The sequence below is a fragment of the Python bivittatus genome, unplaced genomic scaffold, assembly GCF_059951505.1.
Source record: "Python bivittatus isolate LINGU-HERP-01145 unplaced genomic scaffold, Pbiv_v1 ctg000070_np1212, whole genome shotgun sequence".
NCBI lineage: Eukaryota > Metazoa > Chordata > Lepidosauria > Squamata > Pythonidae > Python > Python bivittatus.
The window spans coordinates 46,016,261-46,041,980 of record NW_028277034.1 but is presented as its reverse complement, the minus strand read 5'-3'; the positions used below and the strand labels follow the sequence as shown (position 1 = coordinate 46,041,980).

The following is a 25,720-nucleotide window of genomic DNA, read 5'->3' as shown; positions in this document are numbered from 1 at the left end:
CAAATTTGTTCTGGCATTAATGTCCAACGAACAGCAATGCTGAGACTTATTTGCTCCGATGGTTGCTTCGCCAGCTGGCAAGAACCGTGTTAGAAATGTTTTCCCCTTACGACTGTGCAGTGCTTCAAATTTGGTTAGAATTGAGGCTTTAGATTCAGTTTGGAAGAGATCAGGAGGAATCTGGTAGCACCTTTTCCGGCTTAAAAAAATTATTAAAAGGCTTAAGCTTTTGTGAGCTGCAACTCACTTCACCAGATGCACGGAGTGGCTAGACTGGTATAGGATTTAATTTGGGATGAGCCAGAAGGAAAGGAAGAGGTTTTTCAGAACGCATGGGAGCATAAATGTAGCACTCGTCTGAAACTCATTAAAACAGCTACAGCTGGAAAAGACATAGTTGTATACTACTTTGTGTTTTTCAAAGCCCTTCTTCCTAATTGAATTTGAAGTACTGCGCAGCTCTACTTTGTTTTGAACAGCGGGTTTTAATTTTCAGAAAAGAGAAAGGGACGAGCGCTCTAGCAATATGTACTGTATGCTATTGCATCAACTTATATAATGTATTATTCCCAGCATGGAGTAATTAAGCATGACTTGAAGATCAACATATAACAACAGATCTCTTTTCTTTGAGGGTAGGCATAACAGGGTAGAATAATACCACTCTTCATTGTTTTACAGCTAATATAGTTCAGCACATTCAGCTATTGCTGCTGTTGGTGCAAGGAAGGAAATAATAAGAGAAATTTGTGGTTGGCCAGTAATGACTAGCAGATACTCTGTGTAAGCAGAAGCCATCCTTTCAGGTGGTGAGAACTTGAGATTTCAACAGAACTGGTGCTGGTGCTCTTTCTCAAGAATCAGAACAAGAAATAAAATCTCTGTTTTTCATTGGTGTTCCCACATTGGGCAAGTGATCTGGCAAAGACACTCCTGGAGAAAGAACTAAATACAAAATAACAAGGTAACCCAAGGGTGCTGTAAAAATGGCCTTTCAGAGGTATTTCATGAAGGATCCCAGACTTGTGTGGTCTTTGAAAAGAACCTCATTGGAAACATGTGTTGTGTTACTCACTCTGGGTAAGATCCACATGTATTTGGTGCTTGAACGTTTGTTTCAGTTCCTTCAGTTTTGTACCATAGTTCATCGAAAGTGGGAGTAGGGAACATGGCACTCTGGGCATTGCGTCACTCAACATCATGCACCATTCTTCAGCATTCATATATTCCCTAACTTTGCATTCACTCTGGATACTTTTTATTATATCCCCTTATTCCCTCCTGCAGGTATTCATAAACTAAAAATACTTTTAATTTATTCATCATTCTTCAATTTCTAGCCGCTCCAGTACAGGAAACAATAATTATTAGTATTATTTAACAAAAATCACCATATTTGGCATTTGCAGTACTTTTAGTTAGAGGAGAAGACTGAACAGCAACTAACAGTAGCAGGGAAAATGTGATCTGGGAAATTCATTTTAACCTGCTACACATAATGTGACAACCATATCAGAGGCTGGAAAAATCTGGACAACCGCTAGATGACAGCAAAGAGTTATTTACACAATGTCGGCACCACCATCTAGTAGCTAACTAGGGTTTTGCAACTGAGGTGTGTTAACCCTAAAGGAGAATCAGTTGGAGCTGTGGGAACAGATAGGATGTGGTGGCAGGAATGGCAACCATAAGAAAAGGGAAGGCAGGTCGTGGCCAAAAGAGAGGTAGGGTGGAGTGGTTTGAGTGGCACGTGGCAGCAGTAGGCTTTGGTGAGCCAAATATCTGCCACTGAAGAAAATTACCACTTTTTGCATTGTTGAACATTGGTGGCAAATGGAGAAGGACCTTGGGCTCCAGGGGCTGCAGAGAACCCTTTCTGGGGGCACCGGCTCCCAAGCTGTTCACCCATGGTGTAGTTGCTGGACAGTTGCCCTTGCATTGTTGAAACCTGAGTCAAAATTCTGTGCTGGCTGGGGATTGTAGGAAAACAATTCTGGAGGTCACCAAGTGTGAGAAATCTGCTCCCAAAGCATCACTCCACATATTAAAATGCTTATATTTACAAGCTTCATTTGTCAGGAAAAGGCATGCAGTTTTAAGCTTTTGGATATCTGTTTCATGAAACTGAGCTACCAAGCAGAATTGTGGTTTTTGCCCTCTGAATATGTTATTTTCTGATATAAAATAGCATTAAAAAAAGCTGATACCACTTTCTGTTGCCTTTGTCTGGTTTTCAGATGATCCCAATGTTTTTGAGAGATTTCTTCTACTTTCTCCCACAGGAAAAATTCAAGCTCCATGCCTTGCTAAAGGAGAGAAGATGTTATGTTGGGGATATTGGTCTTTCGGATTTCCTGGATCAGGTAGTACTTTACAGGCAGTCATCCCTGAACCTCGAACCAGTGGATTCATTCATGAGAGGAGTGTCAAGGAAGTGGCTTGTGGGGAAAACCATTCTGTGTTCTTGTTGGAAGATGGGGAAGTCTACACATGCGGTGTGAACACCAAAGGGCAACTTGGTCATGAGAGAGAAGGCAACAAGCCAGGTAGGTTGATTCTGAGCACTTGACCCAAAATACTTTCATTTTTATGATTTACCTCTGTTGGTATCTACTGTTTTTTTCCCCCCAATAGGTTTGAATTATTATTATATTTATGCTTTTTCTTTGACTGTATTGTTCATCAGGGGTTCCAAATGTTTTTGTGCTGTTGAGCACATTTGAACTTTTGAAAGCAACTTAGAGGACACTCACAAAATGGTTACCATGTCACACAGCAAACTGGGAACATTGGAGAGCCAGGTTATAAATACTTCTTTCTGGGAGTTTGATAGTGGATGATCTAAATTATTTAGGGGTGTGACAGGTGTGAGGAAAGTTAGTTTCCTAGTGGTGAATGAAGAGTTGCTATACTTCACACTAGTTGTTTCCCTCTCATCTAGTAGACGATCTGGCTTAGGTTGCTTTCTGTCTGACCTCAAAATAAATATGGTTTGTCAGGAACCATAAAGTGGCACATCAAGAGAGTGTCTTGTTGAAATTATATCCTTCTCCTCACACTTCAGCAACAAGAGCACTCTGTTTCAGTTTGTCTATGCTGTTGCCAGAGAGCTGAAAGAATGCTAGTGTCTTACTCTTTCAGATTTTGGCAGTTTTGCCAACAGTTGCTTTTCCAAAATCACTAAAGCAGTTATCTCTCTCCTGTTGTCTGATAGGTAGAAAGTCTTACTGATATAGGTGCTGTGGGTTCCACTGAAAATTCTGAAAGGCAGCAATGGGGAATCTATTAATGGCCACAGACCATGCTTTGCTTTTTGAATGTTGTTAAGGTCTCAGGGATGTGATAGGGACATCATTAGAGGGGTACCCATTTCTGATTTTTTTTGTGGTGGTGGAGAATCTGAGGTTATTTTTTATAACTCAAAACAGGTGTGCGAAGCCTAGAAGAGACTTAATAGACATTAAAAAAAAACCTAAAATATTCCTGCTGAAAATTGCCATTTTGCTGCCAATTTCAGTTCTACGGTGCTCTGGGGTCAGGAAAAATGGGTTTGAGGTCATATTTAAACTCTGGGCTCTGAAAGCATGGTAAAGCTTCAAGCCTTAACATTCTCCTGAACGGCTTGTGTAAAGTGATAAGAAATCATGGCCAGTGAGGGGATCCTGTTGAACAGGATCCCCTGAACACAGATGAAAATAAATTGTCATCCTATATTCTGCCATTGCAGTCCTTCTATTAATTAATCTCTAACAATACATGAAAGGTCACTATGTGTGTCTGTTGTTTTTGCATCTTGGATCCCCACTTATGATTCTACAAATTAATTCATCCCTAACCAGTAGAACTCAAGACTATCATTGAAAAAATATTGCTCTGTACTTAGAGACCTTGTACTGAAAGTAAGAATCTCCCACATTGGAGAACCCAAGTCTCTTTAACAAAGACTTGTGAAATAATATCCCCCATTTATCTGGGAATTTTAAAAGTATATATCCTTGTATAAGCTGTGGCAGAATGATCAAATATAACATGCAGCCTTTGTTCATGCCTAGGAAAATAGGCTTCTCCAGTCTGATGCCCCTCAGAGAAGCTGGAGTCCAACCTCTGTAATCTCTGTCCAATCCAACCTAACATTATGACTGGGTTGGGCCAGCTAGACCTTAATTCAAGGTGCACGTGTCACTAGAACATTTGTTCTGAGAAAAGTGCCATAAGTGGTACAAGTGTTGCTGAATATATGGACATTAAGTCCAAAGCATGGCCATTAAGAAAATATTTGTGACTTTGAATGACCTAATTAGAATATAAAAGAAAGTCTATCCAGACGGTGCAATGCCATAAAATTGTCCCTTGAATAAAAGAGCAATAATAGCAGCCCAGTGAAATATGAATACAAAAATGATAGTTTGAATAAAAAATTGACAGAGCAACTAATAATGTAATATATATTATCAGACTCTATAGTACATCCTTGTCATCATTTACAAGCATCCTAACTTTTTTGTAGGAGGTTGTAACTACATAGCATGTCAGAATTAAATCTGAGAGGAAGTCCCCTGCATTTGGAGGGACCAGTTGGAGAAAATAAAACCCAAAGAGGAAGGAAATTGTATGAATGGTGATGGCAGTACACGGATGAGGATCTACTCAGTGGAAGATACTTCCCTAAGGGCATTTTTGCTCAAGGCCCACCCCCTTCCTTGCAACCTGTCTTGGGAACAGGAAAAATAAGGTGAATTGTCACCATCTCCGTCTACTTGGACCACCTACTCTCCTCATAGTAAGGCGGTTTTTATCTGTGTTGTGAGACTAAAATTAAGGAGACTGTCAGTTCATCCTGTTGTCACATCACCTACTTGGGCTAATTCATCCATTTGGACTGGATCCTTCTCATTTGTCATCCAAATACATTTCTCTCTACGGTGTAATGAGGAGGGAATCATAGGCTATTCACTATGTATATTAGGAATGCCATTTTTAAAGCAGAGTAGCTAATGTTTCATTATTTAGATGAATTACCACCTCCTCTCCAATCTCAAATAATTACCAGGGAATTGAGAGGGTCATCTACATTGCTTAGAGGAATAGAGACTCTTGAATACTAAAGAATTGGCATGCTGTGCCAGTGACTGCAGACCCACTGTTGAAAAGCATGGATGCGTTTGAAGATGAGGCTAAAGATAAGTTGATGCTTAGGACAAGCTGTTTGCCTGGTGAATTTCTCTCTTTCTTTCTCTGTCCAGGTGACTTTTCTCCTCCATCCAGTTTTGTTCCCTTTTCCCTTCCCTTCCCTTCCCAGTGCAACTGCCTCTTCCTCTTACCCCTGTTGTGCCCAAAACCTGGCTCACCTAAAGCAACCAAATCACTTTCAAAATGCAACGTCATTTTATTTGCATGCATACAAGTCATAATACAGTATACACTGGACTTTGATACTTTGCTGAGCAGCCCTGATCAGAAGCAGAACCAGGGCTTACATACTTTGCCCATTACACTGCAAAGCAAAGAAAGCCAAAGCCAAAACAAAATGGTGGACAGAGTGGAAATTACAGCACAATGTTGGAATATTTTAGATAAACCCATCCGTGTGACCTTATTTATCCTTTCCTGCTAGGTCAGCATGCTAGCCATCTTATCTTTGAGATACGGTCAGTTCCACAGGTTCCAGACTGAGTCTTCTCCATGTCCCCACTCAGGGTCAGTTCAACTGGCTGTGAATGTTTTCTTACAAGGGCACTTTAAGCAGTTCATATGTTTGGTGAGGCATCTCACAGGTAGTGAATGAAACTTACATGTGTACAGGGGAGGTACCTTTTACCACCACATTCCCCCATTTCTTTCCCTCCCCTTCAGATGAGCAACATGGTGGAGGGGTTCCAGATGGATAAGCAATCAAAAGGGGCAATGAGCATTGTGATAGCAGTGTCTGTATTGAGTAGAACAGAAAGAATAGCAGAATGTACACCAACATTATATATAAACCTAAATAGAAGCATAAGAAAACAAAGCCGAAAGAACAATTGGATATACACGACGACTTATGTTTTAAACTAGCTTCTATACTTTGTGCAATACCTATGGTTTTGGGTAAAATTTCATGCTTGTTTGTTACTATACCAATGTCAGTTTCAGTGCATTTGGTTGATCATTTAAGGGCCATGCTTTATTCATACTTTGGTGTTCTTTTTCACTTACTTTTAGTGGCAGTGAGATCATGGAAAGCAACTCTATATTTAAACATTATAGATGTTTCCTGCATTGTATATACAACGTGGCAATGGTATTCTTAAAACAATAGGTCCCTTTGCTGTAATCAAAGCAAGGGGTTTTCTAAGAAGTCAAAGTGAAGGAGGGCCACTCCAGAGTACAGCTTCCTTAGAGTTAAGCACACAAAGCAATCCCGGCTATAACTTGGAAGCCTATCTGGGGTGCTGTAATCCAAGATAATAGCATCTCCTTTTGTCACCTTTCTATGACCTTGGGGTACAAGGGTTTGCAGTGTTGATATATAAACCAAATCCAGTAATCCTACAAACCCTCAGTTTCATCTGCGCAGGAGCAGGCAGCAGACCCAGCACTGGGAGTGATTTCTTCTTCACCTTTTGCCTTTGTTCTTTGATAGGTGGAAGGGGGAGACTCCTTTAATGAGTAGCACATGGTTAGCCACTGGGATAACAGTCCAGCCAATGCAGTTAGTCCATGCAACACAGCTGTAGCCACTGGAAACAAAGTTGTAGTTTCCAGATTATAGTAATTCAACAGATTTCAATTTGTAATCCCAAAAGTGCAAAGGTAAGTCCCAATCTCACAGCATTTACACTTTGCACATGTAGAAATAGACACTCAGTGAAATCTTGGTGCAAACTCAGAGCAGTTGATGGGAGACTTGCAAAGCAAGCAGCAAGTCTCGGTAAACTGTAATGCACAGTGTAAAAGTCCTGTAGAAATCTTGGTGGTTCAGCTCCCATTGGTGTTCTTTGGAAGCACTCCATCCTTCTCCCTCTCTGGTCCTGGTCTTGCAACTAGCAGGCAGAACACAGGCGTGGTGTGGGAAAACTTTGCAGAGTCCAAGGGGGGCTTGAGCTTATGAGGAGAGTAGGCACACAGGAGAAGCAACAGGAAAAAAGCTGAAGCCAAGATACCAGAAACAGATAGCTGTCCTTGCAGGGTCTCCTCTCTTTCTAAATGCTCACAGCCAAAGCTTTTCTGGAGAGGCAGCAGCCAGCTAGCCACTTACTCACGAGGCACACACTTTACTGGAGTACAGGACTTCCCTTTCTCTTCAGCCTGACATCGAGTTAGCAGAAAGGGTTTCCAAGCTGAGTGAAAGAGAGCTTGCAACTGATTAGTTCACATACTTTCCCAAGCACCACACCACACAAACAGGGGACACACAGGACTTTCCCATGACATTCATCAGTTTCATTCAATTCAACCACATGTTTTACCATTGTTTCCCTATGTATTCCAACGCTAAAAGAAAAGCAGAAAAGATAGAATCCCAGGTCAGTCAGAACATACACTTTTTCTCCCAAACCCCATCATGCACAGCTCACTGGGTACATACAGGCTTCAATTCCTCACTTGCAACTAGGAAACCAGACAAACAGCCCTGATCAGCAAAGGGGAGATTTATACGAACTTACAGACATACAAGTAGTCCTCAACTTACGACCATCTGAAGTTACAGTGGCACTGAAAAAAGTGACTTATGGCCAGTCCTCGCACTTATGACCATTGCGGCATTCCCGTGGTCAGTGATAAAAATTTGGGCGCTTGGCAACCAGCGTGTGTTTATGATGGTTGCAGTGTCCCAGGGTCACATGATCGCCATTTGCAACCTTCCTATCTGGCTTCCAACAAGCAAAATCAGTGAGGAACCGCATGATTCACTTAACGACTGCCACAAAAAATGTTGTAAAATCAGGTTCAGTCACATGACACCTCATTTAACAAAGAATTTTCCAGCCCCTCTTGTGGTTGTAAGTTGAGGACTACCTGTGCAAGTGCAGCCCAGTTGGGATAAAAGAACCATCATGAAACCAAACCGGGGGAGATACAAAGACACACAAATAGAAAGAGCTTCTCAGTATACGCATTATATTTACAAAACATACACAAAACTTACACAACTACAGGAAGTGCAAATAACTGGACACATGGCACAATCAAATCCCATGTCCAACCATTCACAGTATATGACAGAAAGAGTTGCATAGCCGAAAAGTTGGAATATGCAGTGTGGCCAGAGCTGTGGAATCCCAACAATTTGAAGCTTTCCCTTTACTGTGGAGAGATTCAACTCCTAAAGGGAAAGACTCACATAGTTTTTTCTCAAACTTTCCTTCTTCAGCCCAACACAGATGTTCACCTGACATGTTATACACATGTACATAGGCACAAACAGCATATCTTCCCTTCCTGTTGCATGTGGATGGGGATATATGGGACCCCTTATTTTACAATTAATTCAAATCAGTAGTTATTACTTTACACATTTACATAATATAATAAATATTTATTGTGTTTATAAATCATTAATAACCATTGGTAGTTACTATTTTTTCCCTCTGGTCTTGCCCTTTTAAGGACAAGTTTAAAAACCATTTAAGCTTTTGGTAAGTATATATACGTGCACACACAAAAGTGACAGCTGAACACATTTCTTCGGGAGGGGGAAATGTCCATGATTGGCTTCAGACAGACAAGATGGGAAAGTTGGGCATTACACAAGACTTTTGTCATGAGACACACACACACACACACACACACACAGTCCTATGATTATCTTCCTTTTGGGTAACTACAGTATGTTTTATCTGTTTCGACTTAAATTTCCTTACTGGGCAATTTCAAATACTTTGAATATTTGCTTGGTTATTGTGATTGGATATTTCCATTGATAATCCAAAGCTGCTTTAAGTTACACTGAGCCATGGAAATAAGGAAATTTCCAGCCAGCACCCCAAAGATTGATGATTGAACAACTACAAAACAAAGCCCTAAGTGTTCATAAATGTATTTACTGTAGGTAGAGGAGTGAAAAAGTCTGTAACTAGACATACTGGGCAATACTTGGTTTGAACTTCTGCCCATGATTACAAGCAGGTTTTAAAAATAAATCTCTTCTTTTACAGTCTTTTTCACATGGATTTTCATTCTCAAAGGGTTTGCTTGCAAAATCCAGCTGTTTAGTATTGTTTAGTATTATTATCCCCTAGAGATCAGTCCCACCAAAACCAGGTTTTTAGAAATGATTACATTTTGCCCATCTGCAGGGTAGGTTTTGGAAACATGCCTGTAACATGCTGTACTTTTCCAACATGAATGCAGTCTGGTTTCTAGCTTGGTTCTGAAATGCAAGCATATGTACTAATTTGAGGACAGTCTGGTCTAAATTTCCAGAATTGTATTTACTTATTTCACAAAATTCATGTGCTGCCCCAATCATAAACTTTAAAAGGATGGCCCTTTGTCCGAGAATTTGAAATTAAAAAACACATGAATTCTAGAATTCATGACATTCCTAAGCGAGTGTTAGGGTTTTTCTTAATATGGTACAGAATACAGACTATATTTTGTTTTTCTACGCAACACTATTTTATTGTACAAAATTTTTTTTATCTTATTCCATGATCTATATAACTACTTTCTATATTAACTCTATTATTATTTAATCTATACATTTTCTATCCTTATGTTCTATTTCTATGTTTTTATTCCTGTGTATAATCTTATAGGTGTTTTTAAACTATTTCTTAGCTTTTCGTTTTTAAATCTTCCCTTTCCCCAGGTCTTCAGCTCTTGTAGCCAATCTCAGTCCATTTGCATGTGAAAACCATTTTCACTCCTTTATGCACTTGCGAATGGGCTTTTCTCCCCCCCCCCCCCCGCCCCCCGCAGCAACACTCAGAGCCCTCTGTTCCTGGAGCAGGTTTGTAGAGCTCTGCACCTGGGCTGCTACAACAGCGGGCTTGGTTCGGTTTGCAGACTTTCCTGGGTTTGCAGACTCTAGTCCGGCTCTCTTCCTCCCCTGGTTCTCAGCTGCCTTTCAGCGGTCTTGCAGCTCCAAGAATTGAAGTTTTCTCTTGCTGTCTGAAGACCACTGCTGAGGTGCTCGTCTTGGGTTGGAGTCTTCTTTTTCCCTACTGTCTTCCTGGCACAACTTTCATGACACACCTACTACATGCTTGCTTTCACTTCCCTTTTTATAAAACAAGCTCTCCAATGAAGGAGAGGGTGGGGTTGTTTTAACCTTCTCAGGTAGCACGAAAACTCTGGATCCCAGGAAGAAAAATGCCTGCTTACTCCAGGTGGTAAATTCACTCTTCCACAGAGAAAGAGTTTTATTTCTCCTTTTTAAACAAAAAACAACCCCCCGAACAGTTTTCTCCACTTTCAAGAAAGTTGTGGCCCAAAATGTATTGGCATGTTAAGGTAATTAAAATTGGCTGTGTTTGGAGCCTCATGGAAATGAAAGAATTATATTCTTTTTATTCTTCTTTGCTTATCTGTCAGGACCAAAATACTTTCAGACCTGGAATTTTATTTTATTTATTTAGAAAATATATATGGTCGCCTGTCTTAAACAAAAAAACTCTGCGGTTGGTTTACAGTACAAAACCAATATATAACAACGTGAACAATATAATTAAAAACAGACGTAACAGATACAAGAACCAAGGTATCTCACAACCAACTCACAGCCCTGAACTCGTACATATTGGGCTCTAACTGACACCTGGCCATAATGCCTGAGGGGAGAGCTAGCTTTTCATGGCATTCCAGATGGCCAGCAGGATTGGAGCTGTCTGGATCTCAGGGAGGAGGCTGTTCTATAGGGCAGGCACCATGAATAACAAGGCACGTTTTCCTGGGCCCTGCAAGATGGCATTGTTTCACTGAGGGGCCTAGAGCATGCCCACCCAGTCTGATCTGGTGGGGCAGGCAGAAATAACTGGAAGCAAGTGGTCCCATAAGTAACTGGCCCTGGGCCATCCACAGCTTTAAGGATGATAACCAGCATCTTGAATTGCACCCGGAAGCCTACTAGAAGACAGTGCAGCCTATCCAGCAGTGGTGTCATATGGGGAAACCTTAGTGCACCCCAGTACTGGGTGTGCCATTGCATTCTGGACTATTTGAAATTTTCAAATGCTTTTCAAGGGCACCCCCATGTAGAATGTGTTGCAGTAATCCAAATGGGATTGACTAAAATATGAGTAAACAAGAGCAGAGCCTCCTAATCCAGGCCAATTGGTGCATAAGATGGATTTGTGCAAAGGCCTCCTAGACACATCTACCACCTGCTCCTCAAGTAGGATTCATGAGTCCAGGAGGACCCCCAGATTGCATGCCAGTTCTTTCTGGGGGAGTGCTACCCCATCTAAAGTTGTAGATGTAACAGCACCACAACCAGGGAGCCCCAAGACCCAGAGACACTCAGTCTTGCTAGGATTGAGTTGCAACCAGCTTATCCCTGTCTAGGCCCTCACTACTTCCAGGCATTGGGTAAGCATCTTGAGAGCATCATTTGTACAGCCGGGATGGAGTTGTATGCTGATGATACCATATCCTGTGCCAACGAATGACCTAAGGGATTCTGCATGTCTTTTCTACTTCCCCTGGAACTCAAGTAGCATTAAAAGGAACAAGCTGCTCGGTCCAAAATTACATTCCATCTGGAAGGTTGTTAACCCATCTGCTTTGAAATTCTGTACAGCCTCTTAAAGGAAACTAGAGGCTGTTCTCCTGAATAGCTATTTTCAGTTTAATGAGCTCTTGACAGCAATGTTAGGCTGTTAACTGGAGATCATCTCACAGAAGCTTTTCTCTGCTTCATAGCATCCTCCTAGAAAGCTTTGGGAAATCAAGAAGTATGTAGCTTTGCATGCTAAATGTTCTTATCTCCTGTTAAATTGTTTTTAGCTTGACACTTGAGAGATTTGCCAGGAACAGTAACTGTAAAGCATCACTGCCCATTTTATCCCAAGACTGTTGAAAAACAGGACAAGGACCTTTCCTTGCTGTCTAGAGAAAAAAATATTCTCATGGAGGGTACTTGCAGTTTATGGGAAACTGGCAACAGAACAGCTTTTGAAACAGAACCAGTTATTTCCCTTCGTCTTCACTGCATGCCTAGAGTGGGTTAGAAGAGAGTGGGGAGGGAGAAAAAAGATGGCTAATATCTGTCTCATGTTGTTGGATGGCATAATAGGGAGGTTTCAGACATGCAGATTGGATATTTTTAGATATAAAGTAGTTTATGATAAGGGCTCTCCTGAAGTTTGCTGAAAGAATCAAATCTTTATAAATCCTTTATTTTGCCAATAGAAATCTTCCAACCCCTTTTATTTTCTAGTCCACTTGCTTGATGGGGAATTCTGAAAACTCAGAAGTTTACAGAGGTTTCGTACAACTTCAGGTGACTTAGCAAATATACCACCTCCATGCATTTAGGATTTGAGTCTCATGGTCAACACAGCTATGATTGCTTTAACAAATCTTGGGTTTTGAAATCCCCTCCCTCTTCCTCCTCCTCCTCCTCTACCACCACCACCACCACCCTTTCTGCTTTGAATGCTAGCACTAGGTGGTTTTGATTGCTTGGAATATTCAACCTTCCTCTTGTCTTTCCTCAGAACAAATTTATGCTCTAGCTGATCAGCACATCATCCATGTGGCCTGTGGTGAGTCTCACAGTGTGGCTCTTAGTGACCAAGGCCAGCTCTATTCCTGGGGTGCAGGGAGCGATGGCCAGTTGGGCCTTACAACAAGAGAAGATTCTGTAACAATTCCAAGGTAAGTATGAAAGATTATGCGTGTGGGACTTCTCCTATTCTGAATTCACAGTGGAAGGTTGCAGATACATATAAGTGATTTGATGGAAATCTGTTAATTCATGTTTGTTTTCATTGTGGTGTTTGGGGCCTTCAGTAAGTGATCACATTTAATAAGAGGCACTCCTATTTTTCTCGTTTTCTTTTAAAATTCAAACCAATTATGTTTTAGGACTATGATAATATTGTCTAAACTATTCTTACTATCACAGTCTCTTTGACAGCGAAGATAATGAAGACTAGATGAATTCTATTAGTGTTATACCTCTGTAGTCTTTTTAAAGTGTATTATTGTTTTGTTGTCTTAGGTTAATAAAAAAGCTGAACCAAGAGATGATTCTTCAGGTCTCATGCGGGAACTGGCATTGTCTAGCTCTAGCAGCTGGTATGACCATTTTAACATTTAATAGTTCAACCTTTCTTACTAGGTCTGTAGCATTAAATTAAACCCCCAATTAAACAAGTTTCTACTCAATAATTTATTTATTTATATTTCAAATTTGGTCACCGCCCATCTCACTAGGAAGTGACCCTTAATAGTAGCACTTAATAGTAACAGATAACAGTAACAGTTCTCAGAAAAGGTTCAAAAAGAAGATGATCCCCACTTTTTTTGTTGTTAATAGAAGATAATGTTTCTAAAACGACAGTTCTCTATAATGTCCGAAACGTATTAGTTTCAACAGTAGAACTGTATCCTACTTTTCTTAAATTTATGCACATTCGGCAGACTAAATGATTTTCATTGCATCACTTCATAAATTTAATGCATTTATTTATTCTGTGTCTTTGCATTTTAAAAGCTGATATTAGCTTTTCTCCATGTGATTGCAATAAGCTGCTGGGAGGTGAAAGAAGATTGGTTGTTTTCTCAGCTCTGGGTCTCATTTCCTCCCTCCCCCCCAGATGGACAGTTCTTTGCATGGGGACAGAACAACCATGGACAGCTTGGACTCGGTAAAGAATTCCCCTCTCAGACCACTCCTCAGCGTGTCAGATCACTTGATGGGATCCCTTTGTCTCAGGTGGCCGCAGGTGGAGCACACAGCTTTGCTTTGTCCCTCTCAGGAGCTGTGTTTGGCTGGGGAAAAAACGCCTCTGGACAGCTGGGTTTGAGTGATGAGAAAGGTACTTATGACAGCCATCCTTAAAAGACGTCTTTTACCCAGAAGTTGCGGAGGTTTCTAATCCAGTTCTTACATTCATTCTCAGAGCTTTCTTTTTGCCTCTTCTCCCACCCCAAGTGTATCTCTGAACAGGTTCAGAAATGGAAAGCAAAAGATGGGAGATCTTAAGAAGAGGAAGCTCTTTCGTTCTCTTTTCTGTGTAGTACAGATAGTCCGCAAGACCATCTCCACACATATAACCAGCCTGGTGGAAGTGACATGAGGCCCAGTACAACTGTATTGTTGGGCATGTATTCATTTTAGCAGAATGGCTTAAAAAATTGCCACCATGCTTGCCCAAATCCTTTCTGAAAAGCAACCTCAATCAAAATGCTTGTAGGGGGTAGGCCATTGCTTCTGCTTTGCCCTCAGGGAAGTTCAGCTATGGAAGATTTTAAGCCTCTGAATTGGGAGCCTTGTTTGTTTGCTTCGTTCTCTTGTTCAAACGATTATGGGTAGCCGCAGGAAGAAAGGCTTGGCAAAAAGTCCTCCTTGCGCAGAAAAGGTGCCTGTCTTTGGCAGTTAAACACTACAAGCATCAGATTCCAGACTCTGACTTGTTTCCTTTAAGCAGCATTTAGTGGAGGCAACTCTAGTAAGTTTCCCTTACAGTTGCTCTTCAGCCCCCTAGATCTTCTAAGCAGCATGGCCATTGTTGAGAATTCTAGGAATTGGTCTGCATATTTGAAGGACTTGAAGTCAGATAAGGTGGCCCCTATCCCTTAAATGTTGCCACCTAATGGGACCTGGGCAGTGTGCCTTCTTGGTAACAGTCCCTGCCCTTTGTAACAGCCTTTCCCCTGAGATCTGGCAGGCCCAGATCCTCCTAGCCTTCTGGAAAGCCTTGGAGAGTTGGCTTTTCCTGCAAGCACTGGGGGAGAAGGAGACTGGAGCCATGTATGTTGTGTGTGTGTGTGTGTTTGTGTATAATGTGTGTGGGTGGGCTGTTCTGGGGGATGCTGGGAGTTTTTGCTATGGTTTTGTGTTTTTGCTGTCTTTATTGTTGCTTGTAAGCTGCCCAGAGTTATGGTGCATAAGACAGGAGGTGATGTAAGTCTTTTAAATAAATAAATAAATAAATAAATAAAGTAAGTAAGTAAGTAAGTAAGTAAGTAAGTTTGGGGAAGATTCTGCTAACCAGTGACCAAAGAAATCTCTTGCTTCCAGAAAAATAAGGCAGTGTGTTCCAGTTTTGATAAAGCATTGACCTGGGCAAACACACACATACCACTGGAGCTGGGTAGTTGGATAGAGATTGCCTGCAATTCTGCAGTCTTTGCCTTCTTCCAGAGCTCTAAATCCATGTGGAAGACTAGTGGTTCATACTGCTTATCATAGGAGACTGGTAGCACATTTGATATCATAGATGTGGCAAGGAAAAAACAGAAATCTAGTATTTTGTAAGATGGGAGGGAGCTGTTAACCTTGCTGTGGCAGACTGTTAGCTAGTGCCCATTCCAGATGAGGGCCCATTGGGCTAAATTGGGGAGGATGATAAGAATTTTACAGTCCTATAGCAGCTTGGATTTGAATGTAGATCGTCCTAATATCTTGCACCCAAACTGAACATGAAAAAAATTATTTAAGATTTATGTAGCTACGCCTCCCAGACTATCTAAGTTGAGTCTTTCTTAACAGAACTGAACATCTCACTGCTAAAGCTTATTCACATCTTTCAGCTGTTTCTTTTTATTGTTTATTTTTGAGAAGAATATCTATAGCAAAGTTGATGATAGTTTATTTTATTAGGTTATTTCTGAAGCAGCCTCTTACATTTTTGTAAGTAGTTTTATAGCCTTTTATACTCTTTAATGCAGATCGAGAATCTCCTTGCCATGTGAAACTCTTAAGGACTCAAAAAGTTGTCTATATCAGCTGTGGAAATGACCATACAGCTGTCCTGACAAAGGTAGGAGAATATCTTCTAAATGTTGGCTGTGGTGCAAGTGGATTAGAAAGATGTTTTTGTTTTTTGTTTCGGGGCCTTCAAGTCAGCATGGACTCCTGGTGACTGCCTGGACTAGTCCCTGCAGTTTTCTTGGCAAAATTTTTGGAAGTGGCTTTCCATTGCCTCCTTCCTACAGCTGAGAGAGAGGGACTGGCCCAAGGTCACCCAGCTGGCTTTGTGCCTAAGGCGGGACTAGTACTCATGGTCTCCCAGTTTCTAGCCTGGTGCTGTAACCACTACACCAAACTGGCTCTCATTAGAAGTTTACTTGCCAATTTTACAATCTAATCTAATGGAGCAAACTCTCTGGGTTCTTTGGCCAAACTGAGTGTGCTATCCTTGAGTATATGCTATGTTCTTGTCTGCAGCTTATTTTAACTAGTCAATTAGCTTTCAAATATCATTGTCTGTGGCTAATTTATATCTTCCAGAGCTGTTGATTTGAGTTTGAGTGTTTCAGTATACTGTTTCCATAGCCTTCCCCAACATTCTGTGCAAATAAAATAAAAATAAAAAGGGTGTTGACTATTTAAAAACCTTTCCTTCAAATCGAAAGAACCCCTTTTTAGACTTTTGACATAAGGCTTGTAGTTCTGAGTGCCTTCTCTCTTTATTGTACGCACATATTCACATCAGTTTCTTCCAGTGTGGCACCCTCTGGGTTTGGCAATCTCTAGAATCCTAATCAGGATGGCTAAAGGAATTGTGGAAATTGATTGTATTAATTATATATCACTGGGTTCAACAAAAATGACTCCCAGAAGTTTATAACTTTAAAAAATAAAACATAACACCCAATAAAAACACAAGCAACCACAAAGCGCTAAGTGTAATGGTGACGGTATATTCTCGAAAGGCCCTCCAGAATAATTGTGTCTTTAACAGAAGGTCAACAAGAAGGGTGCCAATCTAATCTTGAGGAAGTGAGTGTTTCATAACATGGGGTTTACAACAGAGAAACATTCACCTCCCCTACAAAAGGGACCATTAAAAGTTGTTGGTGAGAGGTCTACCCTGAGTGAACTGGACAGGCCACCTGCATATGGAGAAGATGTTCCTGTAAGTTCTTTAGTGGCAAGCCATATGGAGTTTTCTAGCTTAAAGCCAGCAGTTCAGTCAACATCTGTAAACTTGTGGTCCTGGCATATCTAAGGGGTATTTGGTTACAGAATGCTTGAGTGTGTTTTCATTCCAGTTTTCCACCTAGTAGGATTGTTTATTTAAGATAGAGAAGAATTGAAATGGTGATTTCTTCTTGTAATCTGAACTGGTACGATTTGTCATAAAATAGATTATTTGATTATATTCCCACCTCTTTCAGGCTTGTCTGAATATATAGAATGAGAGGGAGGCTTTAATGGTTATAAAGTGATTGGTACTGGATTGAAGGCTGGAAGGACATTCTGTCTCCATCAGTAGTAGTAGTAGTAGTATTGCTATTTGATATGTGCTAGTACCTAAGCATATTCAAGCAAAGTGATCCAAATAGAATCCAATAGAGGTGAGTATTAACAGTAAAATATTATAATCAAATTAAAACATTTTGTAATCCCAGCATAGCTAAAATTTAAATTGGTATCAAATACTGCCATTGTAATGAAAGGCTCTTCCAGCTTCATAAAGGACCTTTTTGAACCTTTTTGGACTTCAAACCTATTTCAGAGGGGAGTCAGTTCCAAAGAATAGGAACCACCTGGAAGAAAACTTTGAAATGCAAAGTAGCGATTCTAATGTAAGGAAAAACTAAGTGACCCTAATTGCACAAACAAACCAACTGCCCAGGAACATAAATTGTACTCAAGTTATTCCAATAACTGAGTGTTCCTGTGTGCATGGCTGGGAAGATCATCACTAGCAATTTAAATTTAAAAAAACCTGAAGACCCAGCCAGTAGTCTAAACAACTTTTTCTAGAGGTCAACAATCAAGTAATCTCTGCGAGCCCTATTTGGAGGATATTTAGGCATTTGCATTGTTTTGTTAGTTTATATTCTTAATTTCCTTTTTTCCTGGTTCCAAGGATACTAACAAGCAATTTGACTGTATAAAATTGCATGCATATATTTTAGTGCTAGCCCTTATTTAATACATAAGGAAGGTGATTTTTTAGCATATAAGAAATGTAGGCTTAGTTCTTTGTTTAGTGCATAAGAAATGTATATGTGTTTTCTTTTTCTTTTCTTCCTTTTGCATACAATAGCAAATTAAAAATTACCCCAAAAAAGTTGTATACAAAGTTGTTGGCATTTCTGTCGGAGCTGGTGGGTTTAGTGCTTTGATTGAAAGAGGGACTTCTTTGGCACAAGAGGGTGCTTTGCTCTAAGTGAAAATGTTCTTGTGATCTTTGCTTGCCAGAGTGGAGGAGTATTTACCTTTGGTGCAGGATCATGTGGGCAACTTGGCCATGATTCATTGAATGATGAAGTCAACCCTAGAAGAGTTTTGGAGCTGATGGGCAGTGAGGTGTCCCAGATCGCTTGTGGTAGGTGAGTGGTCTTTTGGGCAATTTCTTCACAAAGGCCATAGTTGCCATAGTTGCAAAATAAAATTTAGAACAAAGTGAACTCTCAAGAGAGTTAAACAGTAATGTTGGATGCTCCTTGTTATATGCTGGGTGTCTAAAACTGTTCACTTGGGTGATTTCTATTGCCTTTTATTCCCAACATATTTGTAGTGGGAAATTGGGACATTTAGTGACACCTGGAGAAGCTGCAGATTTAGTTCTTTGCATGAATCTGCTCCTGGGCACAGTCTACAAACTCCGTCTTCGCAGCCCCCAAAGCCAGATCCATTTGCAATAGTATTTTTGCAATAATAAATGTTTGTAGTGCTAATTATTAAAATAATAATTTTAAAAGTATGTTGAAGAAATACTACATTATTTTCATACCATTTAAATTGTTTAAGAGCAAACTGACAAATTCTGACTTTAGAAGGAAAAAATAAACAAGGAAATTCATTTGTTCCTTCCCTGTAAGAAGCCAATTCTAAAAAGGAGAAAGGTGCTCCAAGGACAGAGCGTTGCGTGTTCATCTGTTTATTCAAAAATTGAGAATTTTGTTACTTAACAAATTGGAATGAGATTGCTGCAGTGGGATATGACATCTGCTCTGACCATCTTCTTGAAAATTGCATTCATTAGAGCAGCATGAGCAGAAATTAAATATTTTTAAGATGCGGGGGGGCATACAATCTCATCCCACTTACCTGTCCAAGCAAGAAAGGGAAATGTAGCCTAAAGCCTTGAAGGTTGATTTTAACTGCTGCATTACAATAATAGTAGTCTGCTGTTCTTGTTTCTTGGGTCAGAATGAAATATGAAACGTAGAAATGAGCACTTTGAAGGGCAGGTGATGATGACAGAAGAAAGCACGTCCGGGTGTGGGGGGGGAGGCGACTTTCTGAGTTCTTGATTGGATGATATCTCTGTCCATATAGATAAAGAGCAAGTCCTAACTATTTCTGAAGGAATGTGCAACTTCTTTATTTTATTTTAAAAATTTACCAGCTTTACTTTTTTCTATCTATTTAACCAACATTGTTTAATCAAAGTTTGAACACTGATAGCCTAGCCTCTTACCTGTGCTCAACCTGCTGTGCAAGTGGTGATATATATAGTCTATTGATGCCACACTATGAAGCAGGCAACCCAATTTAGAGTAGGGTTTCTCAACCTTGGCAACTTTAAGATGGGTGGACTTCAACTCCCAGAATTCTCCAGCAAGCCATGGTTGAGAAACATTGATTTAGAGGCAGGTAGAGTAGAGTTCTGGGTGGAATGAAGTTGGCAGTAGCTTATAATGGCCTTCCAGAATCTGGATCATTGCAGATGATCTGGGTAGTAGCCATTGTTGCTTGGGATCGTAGGAATGAAGTCTCAGCAGCTAGGGAGCATCAGTTGGATAAAGGCTAAATTGTGTGGTTAGAGGGTGATATGTCAGGAATGCAGAAATCTCTTCACTTTTAAAAGTTTGGGAAAGAAAAGTGCTTAGGCAAATAATTTTAGGAATTCCTGCAGGATCTTCTTCTCTGCTGTTTCTACAAAGATGTTGCAGTCCCTTCTTTAGCAATACCTCTTGAAAATCTGGGAGTGGGGATAATGCATTTTGTGTTGCCCAATTTGGCCCTCCCTTTTTCTTGCAGAATGTTATTGCAGGATGTGTTTACCAAGCTATATTTTGTTTGCTCCTTTTAAGGTCCCCGTTGTATTGCTCTGATAGGACTTGATCACCTTAGAATAGCCATCAAGACTGCATCAGCTCTGAGGCTGGTCATGATGGGAGCAGAAGGAAGGAATGGAACACGGATGGGGGTGGGGATCTGCTTTTTTCTTATCTTACAAGTGTAAATAGATGGAATGGCTGGGGAGAAAGAAAGTATTGTACTTTTTCATGTTCAATTTTGCACTGAATATAGTTGTTTTTTGAAGAAGGCTACATTACAAACAGTCTGGTTATTTTGATATTTTCAGACAGCACACTCTAGCCTTTGTGCCTTCTTCAGGAATGATCTATGCATTTGGTTGTGGAATGAAAGGCCAGCTGGGAACGGGGCACATCTGCAGTGCTAAATGTCCTTCCCCAGTCAAGGGCCACTGGGCAGCTCATAATGAGCAAATCTCTGGTAGAGCAGGTAAGTGTGACCAGAAGAGAGCAGGATATAGCATACCAGCTTTCGGACCCCAACCCTAGAGGGTCTCTTCAGGCTGTATTAATTTTGGTTTCTAAAAGAAAGGCAAATGGGATGTTTGTGATTGGTGATGTCTAACTGATTGCTCTAACTAATTGGTGTCAATTTTCCTCAACAGATACTTGCACGTATTATATTGTTAAACATATATTCTCTGGAGGAGACCAATCATTTGTAATTTGCTCAGAAAAAGAGGTAACATAAAGCTTTTGTGGATATCCACTCCATCTTCTATAGTTATTGGATGTGAGATCCAGAATTGTACCTAAAGCCCATGTGCCATTTCCAATGTGGGTTTGGGCAATTGTAGTCTATGAGCCTGATGCAGCCCATGTCCTGTTCTTTGCATGCAGAGCCCCCCAAGATTGTGCTGCTCTAATTTTGGGCAAAATAAATAAACTAAGAGTCCACCTCTAGTAGGTTTAAATAACTCCCGATCTTGAAAGAAGGGGTGTGTGTGTCACAGCCTCCTCCCCTGACATCTTAATTGCTATCTCTCTGCAACGTTTGGCTGCAAAAAAAATTGGGAAAGAAAGAAAGTGTGCTTTCCTGCCATAAAACCAAGATCCACAAGGACACAGAGCGATCTGGTTTGAATCTTTACTCCTTAATGCAATTAAAGGAGCAAGGAATGGACAGATGCATGAAATGAAATGGGAAGGATCCATGGGAAGGGAGGTTTTTGGAAATGGTGTATAATCTACGTGTAGATTGTCCAGGATTATGAACTCCACATTTGCTTGGAGGAGGGGGAAGGGTGCACACAGTAAGTCAGTGTTGTCCAAACTTGGCCACTTTAAGATGAGTGGACTTCAACTTCCAGAATTCCCCAGCCAGCATGGCAGGCTGGGGAATTCTGGGAGTTGAAGTCCACTCATCTTAAAGTGGCCAAGTTTGGACAACACTGCAGTAAGTAATCGGGCCAAGTGATCTTGCGTCTCACACTGGGGAGTTATTCTCACTGTAACAAAAGCAGCAGTGATGTCTCTGGTGCTCCTCCTGTTTACAGTGAAAACCTTCTTTGAAATCTGCACCTTCTTACAGAATTCTGTACCAGCTGATGATTTCCGGACCATAAATCAAAGTGACTATACCTGTTTGATTAATGACAACACAATAGACATGTGGAGGCAAAAGCTTTCTGAAAGAAATAACTCTAATTCAGTGAAGTAGGTTCATTTCTGTTCAGTTTTTAAAGCATTATTGTGATGATGGGCAAGGACATAATCTCTAGCTTTCTTGTGTGATATCTTCTTTGTTGGCTTGTTGAATCAATCTAGTCTACTTTCCAAATGGTAATCAGTTTCATAAACTCTGAATTCATATGGTTCAGCAGCTCCCTTGACCTCATAGTTTCCCATGTCTAGCCTGGTACCTTTAACAGGTAACTGGCTCTCTTAATGGTATAATACTTAACTCAAACATAATGGTATAATTTAGAAAAGTGATGTCACAGCTTAAGTCAAGCTGTGAAAGATAATTTTCAATATTTTGTAATGGTGTGGCATAATGATTTCTTGAGCCAGGGGTTTGCTCATCAGACTTTTAATCCAGATATTTCCAATCACTTATCAAATCGTTCTCTGCTGAACTAAAGAACCCATTTGGTATTTCTAGATTAGCTGTGGCTGGTATATCTTAAGTCAACATGCTAAGAGCAAAGGCAACTGAATAGATTAGAGAAGAAAAGGACAATAATAATTAGGTTCATTTACTACACTAACCCATAATCTGATTTGATTAGCTTTGGTTGTCATATTATATGAGCTCAGTTTGTTAGGGTTTGTGTATAGTGGTTTATAGCTTAGTGTGTAAATGCAGCAAATTACAGCTATGTCAGGAAGCCATGGGTAAGCAAATCAATTTTGAAAAATTATACATGATTCCTAACCAGTATAGTGTTTAACCAGTTTTCTTGTCTTTTGCTTACCTGTATTTTTCCTGTGCTAAGCAGTGAGGTTGTGCAGATCTTATCTTCAGCTGCTTGCTGGAATGGAAGCTTCCTTGAAAATAAGTAAGTAACTTAAAATGGAATAGAAATATTTGGCTAACTTTCAGGTTTAGTTTTTGAAATATAAACCAGCAAACCTGGATCACTGATAGTTGACTAGATTTGGGTCACGGAAGAAAGATATTGGTTCTATAGTTTCCTTTTTTAATAGTAATTTTTATTAAAGTTTATAATGACAACAGTAAAAACTAAAATAAACTAAAAAAAGAAAAATAGAAAGAGTAGAAGGTGCAGAAAAGAAAGAAGAGAAATAGAAATAGAAAAGTAAGAATATAGTAAAGAAAAATATATAGAAATGACTTCCCACCTTCATCACAAGTATAAACAGTTTTAGTAACTTATCACCTCCTCTTAAAATACAGCAAATGATCTCTTCCTCCCGTATCCCATCTCTTATCTGTAAACAAATCCATAAAGCCTTGTCATTTCAGTCCTTGTGTCAGCAAAAGTCCATTAAGAGTTACCAGATATAAAAACATATCTATTTTAACCTTGATCAGATAAGCCAACTTTATATTCCTTCCTTTTCCTTTTAACAATCTTGATCTTTAGTCCATTCAAATAATGTTGTAGAACTTGATTTCTTTTCATTTTTTCTTTGTCCCTTTTCAGGAGTCCATTGTTCAAAAATATCCTTCAGTATGTCCAATGTTAGAATATTTTACTTCATTCTGTAATTGTAAATTGAGTTTATGTGTCCTTCTGCTTTAATTGTAATCTTTAGTTCCCTCTAATTCCCTCTAGTGTCCAATTTTTAAAACCTTGTGTTTTTTTAAAAGAAATTCAAAACAAAAGTATTTTCCCACAGGAAGGATTCTTTATAATTAATTCCAAAATCTTATTTCAAATTTATCTGGACCCTTAGTCCATTTGTAACTTTCTAAAATCGAAGTTTTAATCACCCCTTTGCTGTTTAGTCCCCAACATTTTTTTTTAAAGTTCTTAAACTTGTAAGTTAAAACTTTCTTTCACTAAAGATTGAAGGAAACTCACCTGGTGCTGTCAATCTTGTCCATCCAAAGATTCCTAATAGCTGAAAAGCAGCTGACAAGCAATTTCTGAATGTGATTAGAAAAGGAAGTATGCGAACTTAGTGTCCTTTCAAAGGTGCTGACCATAGTTCAACCGAAATAGCTACTGCCTCATCTCCCAGAGCTCTAAACCCTCTAGAGACCACTAACATGCAGTCTCCTCGCGAGGAGCAGCTGTCTGGAGCACTTGTGGGCAATGTGAAGTCCTCTCCTTGTCCAGAGAGGAATTATCGAAGAACTGGTCTACTTGCCGGCTCTTCATTCCACCAGTCATTGACTCCACGTTTTATGGAGCCGTTTTCAGCCCACCATTCTTCCAGAAGCCCAGTTCTATAGCTTCCTGATACAAGAAGGAGGCAGGATAAGAAAGAAAAAATGCAACCAGCTCTCCTGGAGCTGCTGTTCTACATATCTTGTTGGAAAGAGCAAAAGATACCTGTGATAACTTGCATCTAGGATCAAATGTGTAGGTAGAGAGGATGGGGCACTGGGTAAGATTTTGGCTGAACTGCCATATTGCCAGAAGACTATGTGTCCAGACTGGTTGACATGAACTTCTAGGAGCTGTGTACCTCTATTGTCTGTGTTGTTATGGCAATAGTAGTTATGCCTCAGAAGCTATGTTTAGCTCTCTGTATCTGCAAGCTTTAGCAGTGAACTAGTAAAAATAATATGTGATTAAATGGAGCCTCCTCTTCTGTCAAGAGAACATCTGCTGTAGTTGCAGCTGCTAATAACTGATTTAGTGGTTTACTTCCAAGCTCACCAGTAAGAAACAGGAGGTTGGCATTTGGGACTGACAACTCATGAATGTTCTCTTTCATTGCAAAATGTTGTAGATACTAAGTTGTGGAGACATCTAATGTAACCCATCAGGTATATAAGATCCAGTGATGTTACTCTATTGGCCATGTTGCAGATCCTTTTGTTGGTTCCCACATATCTGATAAGAGGGTGTCATTTGGTATTAAGATTTGCTCCACTCTATCAGATAGAGACCTATCAGAACTGCTTTACTGGATCAAATTAGTGATCCACCTATTCCAGTTGTGTGCACAATTTTCCTGGGCAAAGAGCTACATTTTGGTTTTAGTTGGTATGATAGTGTCTCTGCCTTCAAAACTGAGCAAGTCCAAAGGGGGGAAAAAACCCTAAATTTGATAAAATATAATGTCATGTCTCCTCACTAAGGAGGGGCAAAATGCTTTAAATTCAAGCTGCTTTGAATTTGTGCATTGCTCCATGTGTGGAACAGCTGCTCTGAATTCAAAACGCTTTGAGTTGAACCCTACACTTTTGAAAGAGTAAAGCTATCATTGTAGCTCTAAGGAACAATTGTTGATTGGCAAATTAAACTGGAATTTAGGATTATAGAATCCTCCTGAGGAAAATGAAGGTTCCTTGATCTTTGATTCCTGTCAGATACTTTTGCTACTTTGAATAGGATTCCACTCCTGTAGATGCATTTCATCTGTCTATGATATCTGTATGAGAACTGAGTCATACATACCTTGTAGGTTATAGACTGAAATATCTGCTTGCTGTTTTTACATTCAGTGCACTGCATGCCTAAATTCTCTGTTTTAAGGAAAACATGATATAAATGTGCTTAAATTCTTTTTTAGAATAGATGAACATTTTAAAACAAGCCCCAAAATTCCAGGAATTGACTTGAATTCCACCAGAGTGATGTTTAATAAGCTAATGACATCTCAGCATTCTACATTGCGTGATCAGGTACTGGAACTTGTTGTAGTAGTGTTAAGGCAACTGTTTGCTTCCTTCTGGGAGTGTTTAAGGAGAAAACTCAATATTAAACTATTTTCCTCAACTTGCTGCCTGGTAGATGGTGGGAGTGATAGTGTAATATGTCTGAAGGACACCAGGTTAAGAAAGCTTGAGCTGACATTTCAAACAAAGAATCAATTCATTAGTGCAAATTAAACTGTCGGGATTAATTCTGGCACAATCATACTAATTGTTTTCCCCTTGGTAAGTGAAAACAGAATCATACATTTCAACTCTAACACATGTCTG

The 25,720-nt window shown here is 39.9% G+C and overlaps 1 protein-coding gene across 3 annotated transcripts in view; it reads left to right on the top strand.

Moving 5' to 3' along the window:
- The window catches only part of HERC3 (HECT and RLD domain containing E3 ubiquitin protein ligase 3), a 50,946-nt gene that overhangs the window by 3,677 nt on the left and 21,549 nt on the right, over positions 1 to 25,720 (top strand). For 2 of the 3 annotated variants that reach the window (XM_088133060.1, XM_088133062.1), the window contains exons 2-12: positions 2,283 to 2,546; positions 12,642 to 12,801; positions 13,148 to 13,224; positions 13,746 to 13,967; positions 15,823 to 15,914; positions 18,308 to 18,438; positions 20,424 to 20,584; positions 20,760 to 20,836; positions 21,686 to 21,810; positions 22,593 to 22,655; positions 25,309 to 25,420. In XM_088133060.1, the coding sequence (XP_087989186.1) occupies positions 2,321 to 2,546; positions 12,642 to 12,801; positions 13,148 to 13,224; positions 13,746 to 13,967; positions 15,823 to 15,914; positions 18,308 to 18,438; positions 20,424 to 20,584; positions 20,760 to 20,836; positions 21,686 to 21,810; positions 22,593 to 22,655; positions 25,309 to 25,420 (1,446 nt within the window). In that variant the 5' untranslated portion in view covers positions 2,283 to 2,320. The remainder of the gene's footprint in view (positions 1 to 2,282; positions 2,547 to 12,641; positions 12,802 to 13,147; positions 13,225 to 13,745; positions 13,968 to 15,822; positions 15,915 to 18,307; positions 18,439 to 20,423; positions 20,585 to 20,759; positions 20,837 to 21,685; positions 21,811 to 22,592; positions 22,656 to 25,308; positions 25,421 to 25,720) is intronic. The other variant, XM_088133061.1, reaches the window with a different exon arrangement.